Raw genomic sequence first — 25478 nt, 5'->3', positions numbered from 1 at the left:
TTCAATACCCACCCATATTGAAAAATAAATTTCTTTTTTTAAATTTTATTTATTTATTTGAGAGAGAGAGCGAGCACAAGAGCAGGGTGAGGAGCAGAGGGAGAAGGAGGCTTCCCGCGGAGCAGGGAGCCTGACCCAGGGCTCAGTCCCAGGACCCTGGGATCATGACCTGAGCCGAAGGCAGACGCTTAACCACTGAGCCACCCAGGCACCCCGAAAAATAAATTTCAAATGGTCCAGAGTTCTAAATGAAAAGCATTGCGAAAATATTGGAAAATATATTTATGTAAACTTGGGATAAAGAAAATTTGTCTTGGAAAAAATCAGAAAACCTAGAAGCCCAAAACAAAGGCCTCAAGAGACTTAACTCTGTAACATGTTAACATTCCTGTAAGATGAACAAGGAACTAAAGAAAAGCACCATAATCAAAACTTTAAAAGAGGAAAAAGAGAAAATATGTGTAATACATGTAACAAACTAAAGATCGATATTCATAAAAAAATGAAAAGCCCAACAAATCATTTTAAAAATGTAGGGAAAATAGGCTAATAATTTGAAAGAGCAATTCATAAAGAAAAATCAAGGAGCCAGAGCACAGGAAAATTTTCCAAGTTCGTTATAACTCAGTAGAACACAAACAAAAATTACCATATCATCTTGATCCCATCAGACTGGCAACATTAAAAAGATTTATAAAATGCAGAAGCAATGAAGGAGGATGTGGAGAAACAATCATGCTCATGCCCTATTAGCAGAACTTACCCTGGGTCAATCTTTTGGGGACAATTTCGCGGTAGCTCTGAAGATGTAGAAACTGTATAACCTTTGATCTAATATTCCCCATCTTAAATCTACCCTATAAAAATACTCTCATATGTGCACACAATATGTAGATATGAGGGTATGGTATTGTTTGTAATAAATAAATATTGCAAACAGAAGAAAGTTAGCCATCAGTAAAGAATGGTTGGTGCATTGTTATATCTTGGTACATACAACGTTGTTTTTTGCAGTAGTGAAATCGAATGAGACAAATTTAAGAAAGAGAGAGAGCGCACCTGCAAGCAAGGGTGGGGAGAGGGGGAGAGAGAGAGAAAGAGAGAGAGAATCCTAAGCAGGCTCTGGGCTGGGCTCAGTGTGGAGCTCCACACAGGGCTTGATCCCATGACCCTGAGATCATGACCTGGGCTGAAACCAAGAGTGGGTACCTTAACGCACTGAGCCACCCACGTGCCCCTGACAGAAAGTTTCAAAGCTATAAAGAAATATGCAAGCATACACATATTTATATAAATAAATTTATTTTTTCATGTCTACAAAGTTACATGCATTTGACTGTGAATGTATAATTACACGTATATGTAAACATGTAAAAAGTATCTTGAAGGTTACGCATTAACACGTTAACTCCAGGAAGAAAAGTAGGATGTACATCTCATTCTATGTGCTTCATAGTGTTTTGAAGTTTTACCACAAATATGCAGTTTGCATATTATATAATTCTGAAATAAAAGCCAGGACGTTGAACTCCATGATGTCAGAAGTCTGTGATTTCAGCTCTAACAAACTAGGGCTCAATTAATCTTGGGTTAGAAATAAATCTGGAAACTTAAGCCACCAAGCTTGCATCTATATCATGGGATCCTTCAAGAAGGAAAAAAAAACCAGGGAAAGAAAGTACTATGCCTTAAGCACCCACATGTGCTTACCCCACCTGTATGCATTTTCCCATTTATCGTGGTGGTGTCACAGTTCTTTTGAGGCACTGAGAGGTGAAGGGGCTCGACAAAGATCACTGGGCCAGGAAGGGACAGGCTCGGGAGTCAGACGTGGACCAGTCTGCAAGGGATATGACCACAGCTCTCCACACTGGATGACTCCTAGTTTCTCTGGTTGATGGAGAAACTGGTTTATCTTCTAAACATCAAGTCAGCCGGCAGGAGGCCACGGTGAGGAGCAGCCAGCCAGCATCACAGCTTCCATGACCCACACAAAGCAACTTGCTGAGGCGTGCTCGGTGCTCCCTCTTCATACCCACCTCACCCACACGGCAGGCTGGGAAGAAGGTGCCGTTCCTGTTCATGTGTTACAAGGCGGGGGACGCCTGGGTGGCACAGATAGTTGAGTGTCTCACTCTTGATTTCGGCTCAGGTCATGATATCCGGGTCCTGAGATCGATCCCCAAGTCGGGCTCCGCGCGGGGCATGGAATCTGCTTGAGAGTCTCTCTATCCCTCGGCCCCTCCCCTTGTGCTCTCTCTCTTAAAAAAAAAAAAAGTTACAAGGGATGACACTGAGGCTCAGCAAGGGTAAGAAAGTTGCAGAGAGTCACACATACAGTAAATGTAGGACATGCCAGCCTCCAACCCCACCCACAAAGATCAGCCATTAGATAACTACCCACAAATAAAACCAGCTTCAGGAGAGTTCTGGAGTCCACCTAAGGAAACTCAGCAATGCAGTGTAACAAATAACCTGAGAATAACCACACCCAAGGATAAAGGAAGACAGCCTCATTTTGCCTGCATCACTCCAGCCCCTGAGCCAGCGTTGCCCCGGGTCAGGAGGGAGCTCCCCAGCTGAGAGAATGCTCCTTGCTGAGAAAGGAAGAAGGAGGTAAGTGGGGAGCTTCCCCAGCCTTTCAGGGCACCACATCAAAGGCCTGCTTGGGTTTCACCCCACCCATTTGGCAAAGCTGGGATATTTAGAGACAGCTAGGAACGAAGAAAAAAACAGGGGCCACCAATAACAGCCACATAGCAGGGGCCACCTGCTCTGCAGACCAACCCAGCAACTTTTCCCACTCGAGAGACCAGTGGCCAGGGGCACCTGGGGGCTCAGTTGGTGAAGCGTCTGCCTTGGGCTCAGGTCACGGTCCCAGGGTTCCGGGATAGAGCCCCGTGTTGGGCTCCCTGCTCAGCGGGGAGCCTGCTTCTCCCTCTCCCTCTGCCCTCCCCCTGCTCCTGCTCTCTCCCTCCCCCCAAATAAATAAAAATTTAAAAGAAACAAACAAACAAATAAACCAGTGGCCAGCAGAGCCCACCACAGACCCCTGCAGATTTCACCAGGTTTGCTCCATAGGTATTTACATCCCCTGATACAAGCCTCCTGAGTCCCTGCTCCCCTCCGCCATCCCCACCCCCCGCCTCTGCTGCATCTGCATCTCAGATACTGCAGCTGCATGAGTGCAAGACACCAGATTAGACTCCCATGGCTGACCCTTACTGCCAGGCACACACTCAGGGCTAGTCCCTCAGCTGTGTATTTGCACACCACCAGCATGACGCAGGTCACTGACCTCCACCGCCATGTGCATGGCCAAGGGGAGACTGCAGTCATGGGGGCACACGCTGAAGGCCAAGGCCCCCACAGCTGCCAGTGAGCCCACAGCACCCACCTACCCCCACCACTATGTGTGTGTCTGCAGTTGGCCCCTGCAACTGGCACCTACAGCCAAGTACGTGCGTAACACCAGCTCCAGCCACCACTGCTGCCTACCTGATCCCTAGCCACTGGACCCACTGAGGACCCCAACAGCCCTTGCCTCCACCGCACACCCCCACAGCCCTCACCAAGGACCACACAGTTGTCGATGAGATGGACCTCAGCAGCCTGAGCCAAAAAGACATCACTCCCTGCTGGAGCTTCTACTGACACCTATCCGCACACTTAGCACCCTGCGCCATTAGACATAACATCACAGCATGCTGCAGCATGCTCCTGCCCACGGACAAAAGGTTTCCGTCACCAAAATCGGCTCATAAAGTCTGAACAAGGTGACTGCACCTTCAAATGAACAGACGCCTGTACAAGGCTACAGTGATCATGAAGAATGAGGGAAACATGGCTCTTGCAAAGGCATAAGGCACACCTCCAGAACTGGCCCCAAAGAAATAGAGATCCAAGAATTGTCTGACAAAGAGTTCAAAATAATTCTTCTAAAGATACTCAGAGGGCTAAAAGAGAACACAGGTAACAATTTAATGGTATCAGGAAAACCATACAAGAACACAATGGAAAGTTCAGCAAAGACATAGAAAATATATATAAAAAAAAAAAAACAACAACAGAAATTTGGGGACTAGGGGCGCCTGGGTGGCTCAGTTGGTTAAGCGACTGCCTTCAGCCCAGGTCATGATCCTGGAGTCCCGGGATCGAGTCCCGCATCGGGCTCCCTGCTCGGCAGGGAGTCTGCTTCTCCCTCTGACCCTCCTCCCTCTCATGCTCTCTGTCTCTCATTCTCTCTGTCTCAAATAAATAAATAAAATCTTTAAAAAAAAAAAAGAAATTTGGGGACTAAAGAATACAATGGCTGAACTGAAGAATTCAGAAGAGAATTTGAACAAAGACTTAAACAAATAAAAGAACGAAGCAGTGAGCTTGCAAACAGATCAAGTGAAATTATCCAATCAGAAGAGCAAAAGCTAAAACAACCACATCAACAAAAAAGAATAAAAAGGAATGAAGAAAGCTTATGGGACTGATAGAAACAGCACCTGTGCCACTGGAGTCCGGGAAGGAGAAGGGAAGGAGCAGAATGCTTATTTAAAGAAATACTGGTGGAGAATTTCCCAAAGCCAGGAAGAGAGATGGATATCCAGGTACACGAAGCTCAGAGGTCACTCCAAAATTTCAAGTCAGGATCTTCCCCAAGATACATTGTCATAAAACTGTCTAAAATTAGAGAAAAAAGAGAATTTTAAAAACAGCAAGAGGAAAACAATTCTGATATAAAGGAACCCCCACAATGTCGTCAGCGGAGGTCTTAGCAGGGACTTTGCGGCCCAAGAGAGAGTGGGATGAGATATTCAAAGCGCTTAGAAAAGATGCTGCCAACCAAGAATACTTTCTCAGCAAAGTCGTCCTTCAGACAGACAAAAGCTGAGGGATAGCGGCATCATTTATTTTCATTATTTATTTGACAGAGAGAGAGACACAGAGAGAGAGGGAACACAAGCAGGGGGAGTGGGAGATGGAGAAGCAGGCTTCCCAAGGAGCAGGGAGCCCAATGCGGGGCTTGATCCCAGGACCCCGGGATCATGACCTGAGCCGAAGAAAGATGCTTAACGACTGAGCCACCCAGGCACCCCAGCGAAATGACTTTTATAATCCCAGCTGCTCTTCTTCTTGGGTTCTTCTGTTGATATTGTTAGAATGTCTATCATTGCATATCCTCTGTGTTGCCATATATAAAACATAGCTTTAGAATGTGTTCATCCAAGCAGAAGGGATGGTGCTGGCAGAACAGACAAAATCTGCTTACAAGTAGTTACCTGTCAAAGGGAAAACCTAACACGTCAGTGAATGTTCAAGGTAAATGTTCGTATGTTCTGAAAGTTAAAAATGGGATCCTGCTTTGAATTATAAAAAAGAAAAAAAAAAGGTGAGGGAAAATTTTTTAGGGTATGACTATTTGGTTTTAGAAGTTAACCCACATTGAGGTACCTGGGTGGCTCAGTTGGTTGAGTATCCCACTCTATTTCGGCTCAGGTCATGATCTCAGGGTCGAGATCGAGACCCGCCTAGAGCTCCAAGATCAGTGGAGAGTCTGCTTGAGATTCTCTCCCCCTCTGCTTCGCTACCCACTCTCTCTCTCTCTCAAATAAATAAATTAATTTAAAAAAAAAAAAGAAATGAACCCGTTTTAGGCTACAGCTTCTTTCAACCCAGCTACCGTGGTATCGTGCAATTTTTATTTTAAAACCCTGTAGTTTTCCTTACGCCTAACATACACCTAAGTACATTTTGTTGTCTTATTTTGCAATCATGTTTTTTTTTTTAAGATTTTATTTATTTATTTGAGACAGAGTGAGCACATGAGCTGGGGGGAGGGGCAGAGGGAGAAGCAGGCTCCTGGCTGAGCAGGGAGCCTGACATGGGGCTCGATCCCAGGACCCTGAGATCATGACCTGAGCCGAAGGCAGATGCCCAACTGACTGAGCCATTCAGGTGCCCCATAATCATGTTTTAAATATTTTCTCCAAACCCTACATTTTAAAATTTAACTACACTTTATTTTAGAATTTAATACCTTTATTTTAACATAAAACAATTTCTATTGTCTTTTAAAAAAAGAAGAAGAAGAAGCATCTTGTGTTGATTGATAGAGCTGAGAGGTATTGATTGGTCTCAAAATGAGAGTCCTATATTTTCAGGCACGTCTGACAAGCTGGAAGGGTAAACCAAAAGGCCATTTGCCTGGAGGCCTGGGGTGTCCTTCGAGATACCTCTTGGTGAGAAAGGAAGGGGTCAGGCCCAAGTCTGAGTCAGCCCAGAAGTTCCAGTCATTTGATGGCAGAGGGAGTCTGCCCAGAGCACTGACTGGGACTTTGGTTAGATTCCGGGGCTCAGGCCCCACTGGACTCTGGGCTTCAGCTTACACAACCTGAAGGAACCGTTTTAATACAACTCAGTTCAGCATTAGGATAGTATAATACCAAGTCGAGAGCCCTTTCACTCACAACTCAAACAGAAAAGAGGACTTCTGTCCCAGCTTGAGGGGCTTTTTCGTTTTGCTTTTTTTTTCTTACTTTTGTGTTACTGTTTGTTTTCTTTTCTTTTTTTTTTTTTTACTGTTTGTTTTCTGTTTGGGGGTTTTTCTCCTATTTTTGTTTTTTGGTTTTTTTTTTTTAAGATTTTATTTACTTATTTGAGAGACAGAGAGATAGCGAGAGAGAGAAGTGTTTTGTTTGTTTTAACAGTTTCCTTTTGTGTAGTTTTTACACACAGTACAACTTTGAGTAAGGCTACATGTTGATTATTCACTTTGTTCCTAGAAAGCTTTTCTTTAACTTCTGTCCTATTAGACCTGTTGCTTTTATGTAATTTTGATATTGAATTGATTTATACATAATGTACATCAGGGGGAGACCCATTTTCTTGGTTTCAAGATATCAGGGTCTTTCAGATCTCCGTCTTTAGGTATGGACATGACAAAAAGCCATTTTAAGAGATGACAGAGTTCCGTGATAGAAACCTCTACAGATAAATCTCTGGAGAGAAACACTTCCAAGTTGGACGTCACGTTCGTTGGCACATCTGAACCCCCATCTCTGTTTATAATGTTTCTGATGCTTCCCATGGCTTGAGAGTTGCTAAGGTGGTCAAAATTCTGGAGTGTGGAAGAACTGAATTTATGTCAGTTTGTTCAAATGTAGCTCCTTGAGCTGGACTTAGAATGTCACTTTCTGGCTTCCAAAATGACAGTTGTGAGCTCATAAAATCACCCAAGAATTTGGTAGCCAATTGAACTGTATTTTCTCTGCATTATGCTTGCACCCAAGGAGGGCACAGCTCATAAAGGCTGAAAACCAAACCACCCAAAACATGGGATTCTTTCTGAACTGATCAGTTTAATTGGCATCGATTCTTTTATTAATAAATCTGTACAATATTCACAAGTTTATTAATCCAATGTGGGAGTTGATCTTACCTGAATGTATTAGAGCAAATGTGAGTAGATTATGTTTCCCAGATTTATAATGAAATCACTGAGAATAATTGTGAATCTCAAATCCAGGAGAGACATTTTAAAGAGACAATTCCCAGAGATTGATGTCATTTCTTCTGATGGTTTACGTGGTTTTGTCCTCGAATGGGGAAGAGGACACTGAAATGTTACATTTTTTTCCATGCGGTAATAATACTAACCAACGAATTAAAACACCTGAATTTTTAGGATTGGCGTTGCCACAATCTACCCAGGTAATACTGGGCACGTCTTCACATTTCTAAAAACGAAAGAACCGAATGTGATTTCCTGTTTTTTTCTAGCTATCTGACTTTTAAAACTCCTAAAATGTCAGTGGTGGGAGCCAAGGTTCCTTTTGAAAGTCTCACTTCGCAGACCGTCAGAGTGAGCTCAGCCGGTACTAAGGACATGGGGCTCTCTGCAGTGTTAGACAGACGTCCCTGCTCTTCTGAACTAGGTCAGAGGGCCCCTCCTTAGCAAGCAGCAGATCAATGTGGTGGGAATGTTGAGATCAGTCCAGATTAAGAGCTTCAGGCTTTCCTCATTACACCTCTGCAGCTTAGCAGAGGTGAGGCTGAGACCGTGGGCAGTACCTTCTCACAGACTCACCTGTCCTGTTCCAGCTTCGGTTCCTTCACCAACCACATTCCAGACGTCTCTAAGTTAGTGTGGTTGCTGATAGCTCAGTTCTGAAGAGCTGATGTAAAAGCAAAGAAATATAATACTTCAAAGAATGCTTTTTTTGTCTTAAATTCTAACACATTCTTTACTTAAAATGACAAGAAGTCTATCCTCCTGGCCTGCTTAAACAATAGTAGGGTAAGGAAGTGCTCACATTGGCACACAGTTGAGCCAATTGGGACATTTCGTTTGTGAAAATAACTAGGCGGCAACTCACTTTAGTTATTGCAGATGATTTAATTGCCAGGTATTTGTCTCATTAATCTCTTGGCATTAGCTGGTGATTATAACCCAAAATAAAACTTTTTGCATGTGTCTGTTTAGTTGAGGGACATAGAAATGGCCTAAATGCGGAAGATTTGTTTTCTTCCAATCAATGATCTCACCCATCGCTAAAAAGAGAAAATGTCCTATCATTTCTTGACATGTTAAAGAAAACTACTTATCAGTACACTGATCTGCAATAAAAGGACTGATCGGGGTGGGGGGGGGGCACTTGGGTGGCTCAGTGGGTGAAGCACCTGCCTTGGGCTCAGGTCATGATCCCGGGGTCCTGGGATCGAACCCTGCATTGAGCTCTCTGCTCAGGGGGGATCCTGCTTCTCCCTCTCCCTCTGTGTGCTCTCCTACTTTTTGTCTCCCCGTCCTCAAATAAATCAGTACAATCTTAAAAAAAACAAAAAAACAAAAAGGACTGATCACTGAAGCCTTGGAATGTGGCTATAGAAACTTACAATATTTGCTGCAGACTCGGTATCTTTCCACCCTCCAAAGAAAGACCAAAACTAGGAAAAAAAGAAAAAAGATCTTCCCTGTGGTTCCTATTTCCTGAGGATGAAGAACAGGGGTTTTATGGGCTGTATCATAGGCACATAACTCCAAGTGGCATCAAAGAAAGTTCTACACAGCCAGGAGTTGAGGGTTGGTGACTGTGAGTTCTGGGAGGACTGGGAGGGGCCTGGTGGCACTGAGACAACCTGCACCACGTTTCCATTCTGCTTCAAGCTCTTTTCTTCCTGTCAACCAAGATTGTTGAATTTGTTTCTGAATTTAGGGGAGGAATCCTGGACGGAACATATAGGAAACAGCTTTTAAAGCTGTAGATCCTTCTGACATTAGGATTAGTGGTGATACTGCCAGAAAAAAAAAAATAAATGCTGATGTTGGATCTTGCCAAAAATCTTGTCAAGAGTGTGGATTGTCTCACACAGAACGGAGATGTGGCTTCTGATTCTGGTGGCGTATTTGTTCCAAAGAAATGTGAATTCAGGATGTATGCCAACTAAAGCCGTGGATCCAGAAGCTTTCATGAATATTGTAAGTTGGGATTTTTCTGTGTTTGGGGGGAAATGAAGTCGTTCACATGCTAACTTGTGCATCTGTGTATTATCTGCATTATATATTATATTTCTATGTGGTGGTGATTTTTGCTAGCAGAGCATAGTTATAATTAAGCATGTTGTACTGGGAAGAATGCTAACCTGGGTATGTGTCAACCTTCATCCTCCTTGAACAAATTCAGTAAACTCAGGTGAATGACTTAATCCCTTTGCCCCAAGCGCAAGGTAATCTTTCTTGGATTCTTGGGTTCGTTCTACGAGCAGAGAAATCATCATGGCATCTTGAGCCACACCCAGGTCCTTGGCAATTCCACTTTATCTGTGATTTTTATTCCTTTTCTACTTGCTCAGTCCTCCCTTCCTACTGTCAGGACGCCGGCTTCTAGTAGCATCTGTCCTCCATACCCTCTTTTGGACTGGGACCTCAGTCGACTGGCCTTGGTAAAATCTAGAGGGCCTCATGTACGTAAGGCTCATGAACGATGTGACATCTTTTTAGGTATCCCAGTGTGCTGGGCTTACTTTCAAGTTCTGGGTTGAGTTTAGGAATGCCCACCATATAGTTATACTTACCCCCTGGCAGACACGGTGATCAAAAGCTGTCAAGGTACGGCCCGGTCAGTGGATGGTATCATCCCCATTTTTCAAATCAAGGACCTGAGAATAAGGGGCTATAAGCAACTTAAGTTAGGCTACGCCACTGGCAGGTAGCAGAGCCGCAATTTAGAGCCGGGCCTGCCTGGACACAAAGCTCATAATTGTAACCAACGTGCAATCAACCCTCCCAGGTGAGGAGAGGCTCCCGCCAGCTCACTGGCCCTGGGAAGATCCCACACACATTCCTCTGAGTTATTGTATGGAGGCAATGTCTTCAGCTATAGGCAGAGCCGGTCTCCCCGAACCTCACCTACTGGGTGTGCCCAGCACTGGGCGCTGTTGGGTCTTCAGGAGCCCTAATACCAAAACCCATTAAATCAGACTCTGCCATTGAGTGTTTATGCCTGGAGAAGCAAAGTAAAATAGGAAATCCATATAATTACTGGGATACATTCGATGAAATAGAATACGAGTGGTTCAGAGCCTGAATGGGTTTGATTCTGTAGATGGATTTCTATGGATATAATCTATCCTGTATTTTGGGAGACAACTGGCTTCTTGCTTGTTTCTTTCTAGCTAGTGTTAACTGAGCACCTAACAGGCCTGTGATACTGCGCTAGTCTGTGAGATTCCAGAGAGATCTACGAATGCCAGAAGACCCCAGTTCATGGAACTTAGGATCCAACAGGGAAAATAGACCCCCAGTTACTAATTACAAGAGCAGTGAAATCGAGGAAGAAAATGTAGATGAGGGGGACGTAATCCAGGGAATTCAGGAAAGTTTTTCTGGAAAAAGATTTCTTAAGCTGAAGTCTGCAAATAAATAGGAGTTACTTGAGAAGGGGAGGGTGATTTTTAATTCTAGTAGTCACTGATGCTCATTGAATGCCTACTACATTCCAGGTAACCTAGTGAGTATTATCTATGTGCACTGTCTCTTCACATTCCTTGCCAGAACCCCATGGAGTAAAGACTATTGCTATACCTGACTTGCAGATGAGTAAGTTGAGGAACAGGGACAGGTTAACTATTTTGCCAAGATCACATAACTAGTTTGTGTTAGAACCAGGATTAAAACTCAAGCAGGGAGACCTCAGGGCCTTTCTCTTAACTACTATGCCCCTTTTCCCTTGCACTACACTAGGCATTTCACCCCTGGCTTTCTCCTCTCTTGGTCCTGTTAAAGCTGCGAGAAATGATTCCTTCCTCGGGGTGATGAGGGTGGGTGGGAATAGGGAGGTTACTGAAGAGATTTCTGAAGCTTCATATTTTACAAAGAGTTTCCACATGTAATGACTGGGTAGAGTAGAGGTCCTTAAACAGGGATCCATATATAGGCAACCAGGAATCAGGAACCCCTGAGAGTAAATAGAAAAAATGTGTCTGTGTGTCCATGTGCATATTCATTTTTATAGTTCTCCTCAAATTCCCTGAGGGATCCCTGACCTAAAAATGTTAAGAGCTACCGCTCTTGAATCTATGATTCTCAGAGATGAAAAGAACTGTGGGGAACGCGTGGTCTAAAGGTTCTCATAAGCTGTCCTAGGAAGAATGCCTCAATGGGTGCATTATAATTACCTGGTCCCTAACCTGAAGTGAGCCCGGGAATCTGTAGGTTTAAGTGCCCCCAGATAATTTTGGCATGCACACAGGCTTTGGAATCAGTCTTCTGGTCTAGTGGTTTTTAAACATTACAGTGAATCAGAATTTCCAAAGGAGCTTATTAAAACACAAATTGCTGGGCCCCATCCTCAGAGTTCCCAATTCAATCAGTTTGGGTGGAAACTGATCATTTGTATCTCTAGCAAGGGCCCAAGTGATGCTGAGCCTTTTGGTCAAGGGCCCACACTTTGAGAACCATTGTTCTAGTCCAGTCTCTACATTAAAGGCAAAGAAAGTGAGTGCTAGAGAGGGCTGGCTAGTTTTTCTAAGATAACATGAGTAACGAGGGAAGAGATGGGACCCCTTTATATATCTTCCAGAGTCAAGGAAGCTACTTGTTATTTTTGGATCACTGAGACTATAGCCATACAGAACTGAACTCAAAAGACACTACCTTTTCCTTAGAGCGAAATCATCCAATATCAAGGCTACCCTTGTGAGGAGTATGAAGTTGTGACAGAAGATGGGTACATCCTTTCAGTTAACAGAATTCCTCAAGGCCCAGCGCAACGTAAGAAGACAGGTATGGTTCACCCCCATGCCGCCCCAACATGGCAGCCTTCTCTATAGTAATGATTTCCTTGTGGTTTGTGTGTGTACAGGGGAGTCTGGGTTCTTGTTATAGACTGGGGCCCATTGTTTGAGCCAAAGATAGCTTCACTCCCCCATCCTCCCCATCAACACCACCCCATTTATCCCAAATATCCTGAATGATTTCAAAGAAATGTAACGTTTGCTTTAAAACAAAAAAAGACCTTCAAGAAAGGTCCATTTCTTGACCCTTTCTAGCACTTAACCCATTCCCCAAACCCCTCTTATATAGATATTCTAGAATATCCACTGATGGTCTCTCGAACAGACCATATCAACCCCTACTCATGAAGAATGCAAACTCCAACATGGCACCCGGTGCCCACCCCTGCATACTCTGTATTCCCCATCCAAATAGCACTTTAAGTATTTGAGATGTTGCTCAGCTTTTCACTGAAGTTTTTTAAGCATCAGGCAATAGATGTACATTTTTAATTTTCTGATACATTTCTTCAATTCATATAGTCCCATTTTTTGTATATGGGATTTTCAGCTATTGCTGGTTTTTAAAAAAATATTCACATTCATTACCAATGAAAGTGTTCTGTATTCCTTTGAATACTCTAGCTCTACATTTATAGCAGCAACTACAGTATTTGTCATGAGTACAGATAACACAATTTCATACTATGTTCTTTCTAAAAGCCAGCTCTGATGGCTTGTGCTTTATTTGCATTAGTTTCTCTTAACTTCCACAATAATCTGAAGAAACTGCCACTCACAGAGGTTAAGTAACTTGTCCAGAAGGTCTCTGCTAGCACTTGCTAGAATATTGTAAAACCCGCAGTCAAATCAAGACCTGTCTGCCACTCTAGCCCATATTCTCAACTAGGACCAGAGACTGCCGGGCAAACGCTATCATCTTTGGCATAAACGAGCTTCAGGGCTCTGTTTTATTCCAGTTTACACGTGTGCAGCTTTTTGAAAACCAGCTTTTTTTTTTATATCAGCGGCATAGCTGTGCCTTCTGTATGTCCAGCATGCTCCAACCTCAGTGCATTTGAAGTAGCCCCTTGCCACCTAGTAGAGTCCGGCCCCTTATCCTGCTACATTCCCTACAGCACTTACCACCTGGCAGGATAGATAATTTGCTGGTTTATTATCTGTCTCCCCCAACCAGAATGTAAACTCACTGGGAGCTGGGACTTGATTTTGTTGCAGGCTATACAGCCAGTGCCTAAAAAAACGCCACGCACATTCTAGGTGCCAATAAATATGTGTGGAATGAACGAATGAATGAATGAATGAATTTTATACAAATAAACAGAGAGCCTGGAGATGCAGAGAGAACTTTTCAGTGAGCCCCACAAATCCTAGGAGGTAAGCAAGGCACAGCTCTCCCAAGCAATCGAATGACTGTGGTGGTGCCCGAGCTCACAGGTCACCTGCACCCCTATTCATGGATGGAGTTTCTATTCTCACATCCTGTTTACTTACACTGTTCACTTACTGCCCCAGAGTTTGGGAGTTCAAGGTATCCATCCATCTGCCCTTTTGGTCCAGTTGGTGCAGAATACTCCCCTCTAGTGGCCAGTGTTGTTCCTGCAGCTCCTGTTGGCCTCTTCAAGGACCCAGTAGGTTGGGTTGTATCCTGATCCCCTTCTCTATAAAGAAGGATGTTCTCTTCTATCATCACAATACATTCAGCAAGAGTAGAAATTAACATTGATTGATATTAGTATCTACTGCACATCCCATATTCAAATGTTTTCAGTGATACCAGTCCTTTGTGTTTGCTTTTCTTCCTGGTCAGTAGTCTCATCCACGGTCATATGCCACATTTACTCTTCATGACTTTTTGTCTCCTTTATGAACTGAAACAATTTCTCAAGTTTTGTCTCTTTTGACCTCTACATTTTTAAAGAGTTTTTGGGCAGTTATTTTATAGAACGCTCTTCAGTTTGGTTTGTCCAATGTTTCTTCATGATATGATTCAGGTTATACATTTTGGTCCGAATATGGCAGAAGTGAAGTTGTGTCCTCAGCATGTCATATCATGAAGCACGTGATAATGGCTTATTCCAATATTGGTGATATTCACTTTATTTAAAAAAATTCTCTTCATCTCAGCTTTATGGATATATAATTGGCAAATAAAATAGCATATATTTGAAGTGTACAATGTGGGGCACCTGGATGGCTCAGTTGGTTAAGTGTCTGACTCTTGATTTCATCTCCGGTCATGATCTCAGGGTCACGAGCGATCATGGGTCCCTGAGACCCTGACCTGAGATCACGACCTGAGCCGCAATCAAGAGTCAGATGCTTAACCAACTGAGCCACCCAGGCGCCCCTAGACTCACTCATTCTTAATTTATTCACTGGGATACGATTTATAGCTATCATTATTTATTTTGAGTCTCAGATTTTCCCATATTTGGTCAGTGGGAGCTCCTTCAAGCTGGCTTGTGAATCTTTTTGACATGAAGGGCCCGTAATCATTAAACCATTATACATTATGGTATAAATATATATATATGCATTATATATACATTTATAATTATGTAATATTTAATTATATTTATAATCATATAATTACCTTAATAATTAGACTATACTATGTCCTGGGCACTTCCAATATTCTCAGTGGTGCCCAGACACACTGAGTGAGAGTAAGAACTACAGGAAGACAACAATGGAAGCCAAACTCTACTGATTCTTTCTCTATGCCAGGAGTTGTCACATCTGTTCCCTGTGCACTATTTTATTTAGTTGTAACAAAAATCCTGTTTTTCTGATGAGGAAATCAAGACACAGACAGGTTAAGTGGCCAACTAATATAACTGATCTAACAAGCAGCTAAATCAAAATTTGAACACGGGTCTGTTGAACTTGAAAGTGCTTGCACACTAGAGGGTAACAAGGAAGGTGGAGAACATGTCTCATGGCTGAAATGCTCTTGCACGTAGGTCCGAGGCCAGTGGTGTTACTGCAGCATGGCCTGAATGGGGACGCCAGCCACTGGATCTTCAACCTGCCCAACAGCAGCCTGGGCTTCATTCTGGCAGATGCTGGTTTTGACGTGTGGCTGGGGAATAGCAGGGGGAACACCTGGTCTCGGAAACACAAGACCCTCTCCATAGACCAAGATGAGTTCTGGGCTTTCAGGTATACTGAGTGGAGGCAGACACAGATGTCTTTGGGAGAACCCAGTAAAGAATATGGCTCCTAGCATTTGGATGATTTACTTTGGTTGGGTCATCAACATCCTACCAAGATAGACCCAATTGTTTTAATTTGGGGGAAGTAGAGGGAGGGACTGGGTTTCCCTAATAGAAGAATGGGTCTGGCTAATAGGGTGAGATGGTGGTTGGTGTCAGGTGGTTGAGAGAAGGTGTAGGTCCACGTCCTTGCAGATGCGTACCCTGGGACTAACTCCCCCCTGAGTAATGACAAGAACTGGCACCCCCAGAAAGAGATGAGATCAGACAACATTAGAGGTATCGGGGAAACTATTAAGCCTTAGGGACCATCAATTTGGCTAATACATATCTCAGGGTCTTACAAAAGATTTTTAAGGTTTTTATGTAAATTACCTATTGGCATTCAACCTGCTCTTCATCCATGTCATCGGAGAAGGGCCCCTGCAGCATTTTTAATCCTTTCTGTACAAATGAATTTGTTCAGCCAGGTGTTGCTTTGCTAACTGTATAGCAGGACACCTTCACTAGGCGGTAGATCATGTGCTCAGTAAATATTCCTTAAAGATGATTATCGCTCTGTGGTACTATCTGGAGAAACAGCAGGGTACAAATAGTGCAAATAGTCTGTGAGCCCAGAGGCTCCCATGTGTCACGGGTGGGAAACAAGTCCATCCTGAGAGTCTCGAGGGGCACGGTCACAAGCTGGTGGGGCTGATGACTCGGGTGCTTGTTTGTAAACCCCAGGGGCTGCTTTCATTGTTTCTGATTCTAATTTTTCATGTAACTTTGTCTTTCCCCCCCTTATAGTTATGATGAGATGGCTAAGTTTGACCTTCCTGCAGTCATAAACTTTATTTTGCAGAAAACCGGCCAGGAAAAGATCTATTATGTCGGCTATTCACAGGGCACCACCATGGGTAGGTTCGATGGGAGCAGGTTTGTACAGTCAGGGATGTGGGCATATGGTGCACAGCGGTGCCTGGGGTCTGGCACCCGACCTTCTCTCAGCTCTGGCCCTGACCTCTTCGGTGACTCTGAGGGCTATGGAAGTCAGGGACGAAAGTAGCAGAAGGAGCAAGGGCTCTGGAGGCAGACAGATGTGGGATTAGATCACATCTGGCTCTACCACCTCCTAGGTGAATGTCTTTGAGTGAATTGTCCAACCCCTGTGTTCTCAGTTTCCTCGTCTACAAAATGAAGATAGTAACTCCCTCGTAGGGGAGTTAGAGGTGTTCGAACTATTCAGGGACAATGTGGATCAGCTCTGTGAAGGCAGGGGTTTCGTCTAAGACACAAGTCTAAGAGAAGTTTCTGGCACAGAGTGTGCACTCAAATAAATAAACATAAACAGTAAGCATGGTGGTCACATTACAGACAGGACGGCTGGCGGATTTCATTCAAGTCTTGTTCCTTCCCTTCTAAGGCCAATGTCTGGAATTTCGTGCTGTTGTCCTTTTGCTTTTGGTGAATTTATGAGAAACCTTAACTCACGGCCCCTGTAGGATACAGGTCATCAATGGGGAGAACGGGAGTGGAGGCTGTGTCCTCTGGCTCTCTCTCAGACCAAAGGCAGTAGGAAAAGTGCTTGGCTTAGACCAGGACAAGGAAGGGCGCAGTGTATGTCATGGGGAGAAGGTTCTCCCTGGGAAGGCTGAGAGCACTCTTTACCTTCACCCTGAGCCAAACCCATAGGGGAAGGCCAGGGTATGGGATGCTGAAGAGACAGGTGAACACACCCCCCCTGGAACTCAGGGCAGGAGTTCAGTGGGCTTATTTTTATTTGGTGCTTTCTGGCGAATGAAAAGAGTCTGACTTTCGCATTTTCCTCTCTGGATTTTCCAACAACATTAAATGGCTCTGGGGATGCCACGTCTCACCACACACTTGACAGAAAGCAAGATGAGGTGTTAATCCCCCGCTCTTGCTCTAATGGCTAGAGGCCTCTGAGAGTTTCTTTGCTCTACACTCAAATTGTCCAGCTTGACATTAAGATAAAGGTGCTGATGATGAAGCCAAATGCCATTTTGAGAAGCAAAAGGGGGCAAAAAAGCATGGGATTCTTCTAGCTGTCAACCATGGAGCTCTTTAGATGGAGAACCTGTACTAACTTTGCATAAAGAGAAAGTATCGCTGGGAGAAGTTAGTGAGAGTTCTCAAACTTGACATTTGAGAGGAGTTCTAATAGGGTCACAATCCAGTTGGAATAGAGTTTAATGGAGTTCCCACCCAATCCTACTGATGGTACACCTGGGAGAGCAAGAGGAACAAGTCACTCTTGGGCCTGCCTTTGCATGGGGCTAGCAAGCTTAATCATGTGGAGGGAAAAGTTGAGAAGGATGCATTCTTCATGAATACTCACTCACCCCCAGGAACCCGGGGTGGGTTGGGGGGAGGGAGTCACATGATACTAGTCTTCTTCTGCCCCGCTCCCCTCCCACTCAAGCTGCAAATATCAGCCAAGCTAGGGAGTGCAGAGATGTAGAGTATTTCAAATACAGTGACCACGCCCTGGCTTTAAATGATAGCCTTTTTTCTCGCCAAGGCTCCACAGGAATGGTCCCTACCTGGTGATAATTCAGAGACTTTCATAGGCTTAGAAACTGGGGCACAGACTGATTTAGCCAAGACCCCAGACCTGATCTATGACAAAAGTAAGAGTTAGGATCCAGTTCCGTAAACAACTGGTTTTTGAGATCATGTTACAGTTTGGGTTCCAGAAAAGGTAGGAATCAATGAGACCAGCAGAAACCCTGCTATCCCAACACCCATTTTATTACAGAACCTGCTTGTTACTGATCAACAGACGATTTCTCTAATTCTCAGTTCTGTTCACTGTAAAGTAGAGATTTGTTAAAAACACCTCATAAGAGTCTGAGAATTCAATGAGATAAGAACAACAAAAGTGCCCTGAAAAGTGTCTGGCACATAGTTACTTCTCTGTATATATATTTTCTCAAAGTCCATACTATTGGACTCGATAGTTTAATTCAATAATGCAGTGAGAACCTACTAGCTGGAAAAGATATGCCAGGTGTTGGCTACTGGTGTTTTCCCCTTCAAGGAGCTTATACTTTCCCAGGACAGTTAAGACCCAATTACACATAGTTACTGAAATAACTTGATAAAAGTACAGTCAGCATCTATGGGTTCTGGAATAGGCAATATCCACACTGACATATCTCTTCTCTTGTAGGCTTTGTTGCTTTTTCCACCATGCCAGAACTGGCTCAGAAAATCAAAATGTATTTTGCTTTAGCACCCATAGCCACTATTAAACATACAAAAAGCCCTGGTGCCAAATTTCTGTTGCTGCCGGATATGATGATCAAGGTATGTGACTCCTCAGATAATTCTTTGTCTGCGTAGTCCTCCTTTGTCCTCCAACCCAATTTGCTAAGACATACAGACAGCCCCGACATACAATAGCTCGACCTCATGATCTTTTGACTTTATGATGGTACACAAGCGATATGCAATCAGTAGAAACCATACTTTGAATTTTAAATGTTGATCTTTTCCTGACCTAGTGATATTTGAGACAAACCTCTCTCGTGATGCTGGGCAGCAGCCAGAGCTCCCAGGTTTTGATTTACAATATTTTCAACTTATGATGGGCTCCATTATAAGTTTTGGAAGATCTGTATGCTTTTAAATTAGACTCACTTCTTTTCGACTCTGATGTAATGACTACGATTCCATGTCATATTTTTACAGGGACTGTTTGGCAGAAAAGAATTTCTGTACCAGACCAGATTCTTCAGACAGTTTGCTATTTACCTGTGTGGTCAGATGATTATTGATCAGATTTGTAGCAACTTCTTGTTTCTTATGGGAGGATTTAATACAAACAATATGAACATGGTAAGTGGGAGCCTAGTCAATTCTTAGTTTTCCAAAGCAAAGCGAGGAGTGAGTCTCACCTCCTGAGAGTGAGCTAATGCCAGGGGAGACTTATTCCATTTTCTTCAAGCCATACTAACATGCAGAAAACACTTCAACACAGGCTGAGTCAAGGTTGACATAAGGGCATCGCTAGACATTGATGTCATAGATTTGGAGGCGGAGAAGAGTATGCACAACGATTTGGGGTTATACCCTTAGGATGACACCAGGGAAGGGAAGGAAGCAGGATTTAGTAGATTGAAAACATCAAGCTGTTATGAGTCTCTGTGGGAATCTCAATTGATGTGAAGATGGGGAGACCCTTCTAAGCTGTCCTAAGTTACAGTGAGAGGGTAGGTCTTTATACTCACAGCTCAACCTGTCACTTGCTACAGATGTCGCCAGGGGAGACGCTGGGCAGGGCAGCTGTCTGCACCTGGGGTGGCCTCCCAAGGAAGCCTGATAGTGGGGTGCTGTCTGCCAGCAGCACCTCTAGAAGCTGGAGGACTATATCTTTCACTTCTGAAGATTTTTTTCCTTTTTTCTTAACAATATGATTAATCGCTACCATTCGATACGCACTTATTATGTACCAGGCTAAGTGATTCCCTGTAACAATCCTATAAGACAGGTATGATCAATAGCCTCCTTTTACAGACTAGTGTCCTGAGATTTAAGGCATTCAATAACTCCCAAATCGACCTAAAAATTGAATGGCAGAGGTAGGATTTGAATACAGACCCAATTCTAGAGCCCTCATCCTTAATTATTCTGGTAAAGTTTTTTAAAAGAAGAAGTCAGATGTCTAAAGAGAAGCTCTTCTCAGATGAAAAAATACAGGTGCCCGGGGATACACCTGGTGGCATTTTTTATTTATTGCGTGTGTGTATATTACTGATTCGTGAATAATTGCTGATAACTTGATGATATTCCTATTTCTCAATCTGACACCCTGGAGACGTGGTCTTGACAAGATGCATGTTTTGTGAGTTTTCCATGCCCCACAAACCACTCGTGTTTTGTTACAGAGCCGAGCAAATGTGTATGTCGCTCACACTCTGGCCGGAACGTCTGTGCAAAATATCCTACACTGGAGCCAGGTAGGAATGCTAACTCTGTTGTCTTTGCCAAGGGTCTCTGTGTATTTTCTCTGGAGCAGTCAAAGGATGTCCTTTTGACAGCCCAGGTGTTATTTCACATTTATTCCAAAATGGGCAATGATCTTGGCAATGCTGTTTTGACCGTGAATTTGATCCAGAACACTGAATCTTTTCAGGAGATGGTGGGGGGGAGGGTTGGCCCAAGAAATCTTTAGTGGACCTTAAGAGTGTGACTTCACGTGAAGCTGGAGATCACGTTTCCATTCTCCTTTTCGGCTTCTCCAGCACAATGGTCGAGTGGTAATAAAAATGCGAAGAAGGCAGGACCTAATTCACAGGAGTCCTTGGGCTGCAGATTTCACCCGCAATCACAGAAGGGAGGGTCCTGATCACCAGTCACAGGAACTGTCTCTGGGGGCAGTGGGGCAGATCTCGGATCATCTGGAACTCACTCCAGGACAGTGTGGGTGCTAATTATTGCTTCACCTATAAAGAAGCACTGTGCCTAATATTGCTCATTATAGATGATACTGAAGAGTGGTTGATTTGCTCTGGAAAGAAGGATGGAGATAAAGACAGAGAGCTAGAGCGTAGTTAACCTTAGATTCTCAACTACTACAACCACAGCCTCGTTGAAAAAAAAAAATGGAGGGCTCCTAATTCAAGCAGAAAGTTTTAAGCATACTGAGGGTGAACTTTAAAAATCATAAATATTGGTCCTATCTGTTTCTCTAACGATTTAGAGCCTAAATTGTTCCTCTAAGGTCATGGCTCTATTTGCGTGTGTGTGAGTGTGTGTGCGTGTGTACGGGGAGCGAGACTTTACAATCAAAAGGAAAGAATTCTGAATTGGATGAAATTTTGGTCACCTTCTCCCTGAATCACCACACGGCGCGGCGCTAGGGGGCGCTCTCCCGTGGCAGCCTGCGGAGACAGCCACCTACACACAGACTACATCAGGGATGCACTTCCTGGAGTTGTAGGACAAGGTGGCAAGTGCGTCTCCAGTGCATTTTCCTCCCCGAAGGGGCTTTACTCGCCCTTACGCTCTCTCGAAGATTATCCTAACACCGAGTGGAAGAGCCTCCTCAGCTTTTGCCCTCCAATTGGCTTACGACTGCAGACTTGGTAGCACCTGCTCATCCCACCCTTATCCAGGGATGCATTTGAAGGCCATGTCAATTTGTTTCCTTTTAGGCACTGAGTTCCGGGGAATTCCGGGCATTTGACTGGGGGAACGAGACCAAAAATCTGGAGAAAGGCAATCAGGTAAGAAAATCAAACACATCCTTTTGAAATAAATGGGAGGGAAGTTATAATGACAGTTTTTTGTAGAGGCGGGGATCAAATCTGAGTTCGGGCTTGACTCCATTTGAAGAGAGAGAAGTTCACAGCTTCGCCAAGAGGCTTCCTGCTTTCATAACAGAGTAGGAGAACTTTCCTGATGAGTCGGCCGCCATGAACAAGGCACTTGGGCTTCTAAGGAGCAAGTTGGGGTAGATATGGTGAAGGGAAAAGTGTAGACTCTGGTGGTCACTAGAAGGATCCTCTTAGGGTCAAAAGATAAAAATAAAAAACAAAACCAGGGATGAAGATGGCAGGAACGAGTTTGCTTCATAGCACATAAAAGGGCCTTCAGTGGCAAGTGAGGGTTGCTTGGGAGTCCTGCCTCCATCCTACCACCTGTGGGGTCATGGATAGGCTGCTTTCATTCTGCAGACCCCAATGTCTTTATCTTTAAAAATTATTGGACTGGGGTGCCTGGGTGGCTCAGTCGGTTAAGCGTCCGACTCTTGATCTCAGCTCAGGTCTTGATCTCAGGGTCATGAGTGCAAGCCCAGCATTGGGCTCCAAGCTGGGTGTGGAGCCTATTTAAAATAATAATAATAATTATTATTATTAGACTAGATAATCCTTAAGAGTTCTGCTGGTCACACTTTTAATGCATCTGTCATTTGCAAGGGAAAAATGTGAAAAGGTATTACATTATCTAGGAAAATGCACAGCCAATGCCCTAGAATAAAATGAACAGCTGTGGAGAGTCAGAAGTGGGTGCTATACTCTTCTGAGCATAACATCCCCACTGAAGATTATTGGTTAGCTTGTGTATGAATACAAACAAATGCTGACCATACAAACATAAAGCCAGAGGGAGCCCAATGGACAGAGGCCAACCCCTGAGAGTCTTGGATCATACGTAACATCCACTCCCGTACATCAGTCTAGATATAAAAGCCTAGGAAATCAGACAGACTGGGGAGTGCCCTGACCAGCAAACTCTACATCACGGGCATCAGCTACTTTTTATTAGGTCCTTCTTCAATGTTTCCTAATACATGTCTTTGGAGAATGCATTCCAGCTCCGAGATGGTTTTAATTTATCAGCATTAATGTTTTAAATTCTAGAGAAAGCAGCTCAGGCAACGGAGGCCCCAGGAAAGAAAAAGAAAACACGCAGGCAAAAAAGGCATTCTAGAATCACAGCTCCTTAGAGTTAGACCTGAATTCAGTTCACCTGTAAAATGAGAAAAATACATGACTGGCGCCGTAGAATATTCCAACCTTTCCTATCTAAGTTAGACCATGAAAGGTAACTCTGATCACCAACTTCCTATGTGTGTATGGGCACAGGGAGATTCCCCACCACCAACAGGCAGGTCTCCAGACCCCAGCTGGGTGTCCTATGATCTAACTCAATTCTGACACTATCTGTAGATAGCATCAGAGTAAGGGTTCGGTTCGCTAAGACTGCCCTCTAGTTCATATGCCAATCTCAAGCCCAGGTTTTTCCTATGCTTCTGGACCCAGGGGCTATACTCAAAGATTCGAACAGCCCTCTCCTTGGGTTCTATTAATTTGCCAGATTGGCTCACAGAGCTCAGAGAGACATTTTACTTACTAGATCATCCATTATTACAAAAGACTGTAACTCAGGAACAGCCAGAAGGAAGAGATGCAGAGGAAAGTGTATGGGTGAAGGTCAAGGAGTTTCCAGCTCTCTCCTAGCCGGCCTCTTTCCCCAAATCTCCACTTGTTCAGCAGCCTGGAAGCTCTCCAACCTTGTTTAGGGTTTTTATGGAGGCTTCATCACATAGGCATTATTGATTCAATTGTTGGCCATCGGCAATTGAACTCAATCTCCAGCCCCCTCCCCTCCCTGGAGGTGGGGGGCAGCGCTGAAAGTTCCAACCCTCTAATCACAGGCTTGGCTCCACTGGCGACCAGCCCCCATCCTTCTTTTTTTAATTTTTTATTGTTATGTTAATCACCATACATTACATCATTAGTTTTTGAGGTAGTGTTCCATGGTTCATTGTTTGCGTATAACACCCAGTGCTCCATGCAGAATGTGCCCTCTTTAATACCCATCACCAGGCTAACCCATCCTCCCACCCCCCTCCCCTCTAGAACCCTCAGTTTGTTTTTCAGAGTCCATCATCTCTCATGGTTCGTCCCCCCTCCGATTTCCACCCCTTCATTCTTCCCCTCCTGCTATCTTCTTCTTTTTTTTTTCTTAACATATATTTCATTATTTGTTTCAGAGGTACAGATCTGTGATTCAACAGTCTTGCACAATTCACAGTGCTCACCATAGCACATACCCTCCCCAGTGTCTATCACCCAGCCTCCCCATCCCTCCCACGCCACCCCCGCTCCAGCAACCCTCAGTTTGTTTCCTGAGATTAAGAATTCCTCATATCAATGAGGTCATATGATACATGTCTTTCTCTGATTGACTTATTTCAACCAGCCCCCATCCTTAAGTCAAGTCCAAAAGTCACCTCTTTAACTTAACAAAAGACACTTTATTGGCTCTGGTCATTGAGTAAATTCCAAGGGTAAAGAGGAGGTCTGTGCCAGAAGACCAAATATATACTCGTTATTGTAAATCACAGTCTCAGGCTAGAACTCTAAATTCTTAGAAAGCCACAGAATCAACCAAGACTCCTGGGTTGAAGCCTTGGCTCCATGGTGGATTTTCTGAGAAGAATCGGGGCTCAACATTACTGTGGAAAGTTCTGGGTGCTTGATTAACCTCAGGGCTCAGCCAGCCAGTCTGATCTAGAAGCATTGCATGAATAAGGGAGATCGTCAGTTCGGAATCCTAGATGACTTTCTTCAGGTGATGGGGGACTGGAGCAGGGGTCTAATCATTACCCCTCCCCGCCCCCCCCCCCCCCCCCCCCCCCCCGCTCAAATGACCCGAGTTCTGGGGCCTCTGACTTCCCCAGGTTTTGAGCTTGGACTGCCTCAAGGCCTTTCTGTTCTCCCAGAAAGTCTCTGTGAAGACCCAGCTACCTTCTCAGGGGACTCCAATCTCTTGCCTTTCTCTCGAGAATCTCTCTCCCTCTGGCCTCATGAAATTTGTGAAATCAGCCTTTAAAAGGACAGGAACATTATCTTCCAAAGGCAACGTATGTGTTAAATATTTATAAATAAGGAGAAAATAATTGAAAATTCATGCTTAAGGTGGAAAGCCACTTACATGGTTTGTCACTTAACCTTGTAAGTTTTTACAAGCGTCATCCCCATTTCCTAGATGAAGAAACTGAAGCTAACCGACTATACCTTCAAGTAGGGGCTGAACAGACAACTCTGGATGGGGTCCTGTTTGGCTGCGGTGCCCGTGCACCTTTCTTCGCAACACATGACATATTTTGACTCTGTTGACTTGAAATATAAATCGTGAGTTTGGAAATCCATATGTTACCGACAGTTAAAAACGATTCCTTTTTTCTAGCCAACTCCCATAAGGTACAAAGTCGGAGATATGATGGTCCCCACCGCAGTGTGGACTGGGGGTCAGGACTGGCTTTCAAATCCAGAGGACGTGAAGACACTGCTCTCTGAGGTGACCAATCTCATCTACCATAAGAACATTCCTGAGTGGGCACATGTGGATTTCATCTGGGGCTTGGATGCTCCTCACCGTATGTACAATGAGATCATACATCTGATGAAGCAGGAGGAGACCAGCTTCTCCCAGGGAAAGTGCGGGATCAGGCTGTGA

At 44.1% G+C, this 25478-nt stretch overlaps 1 protein-coding gene across 1 annotated transcript; it reads left to right on the top strand.

Annotated features, from left to right (window-relative positions):
• The first annotated feature begins 9328 nt into the window (after positions 1 to 9328).
• Positions 9329 to 25478, top strand: LIPM (lipase family member M). Its single transcript, XM_035008380.1, has 9 exons — positions 9329 to 9469; positions 12157 to 12274; positions 15252 to 15450; positions 16293 to 16402; positions 18679 to 18815; positions 19200 to 19346; positions 20396 to 20467; positions 21665 to 21736; positions 25209 to 25478. The coding sequence occupies exons 1-9, from the start codon at positions 9371 to 9373 to the stop codon at positions 25476 to 25478; spliced, it is 1224 nt and encodes a 407-aa protein (XP_034864271.1). The 5' UTR covers positions 9329 to 9370.

The sequence above is a fragment of the Mirounga leonina genome, unplaced genomic scaffold (genome assembly GCF_011800145.1).
Source record: "Mirounga leonina isolate KUSES-001 unplaced genomic scaffold, KU_Mleo_1.0 Mir_152, whole genome shotgun sequence".
Lineage (NCBI taxonomy): Eukaryota > Metazoa > Chordata > Mammalia > Carnivora > Phocidae > Mirounga > Mirounga leonina.
The sequence above is the reverse complement of the archived record's forward strand: the minus strand, read 5'-3'. Positions and strand labels throughout refer to the sequence as shown.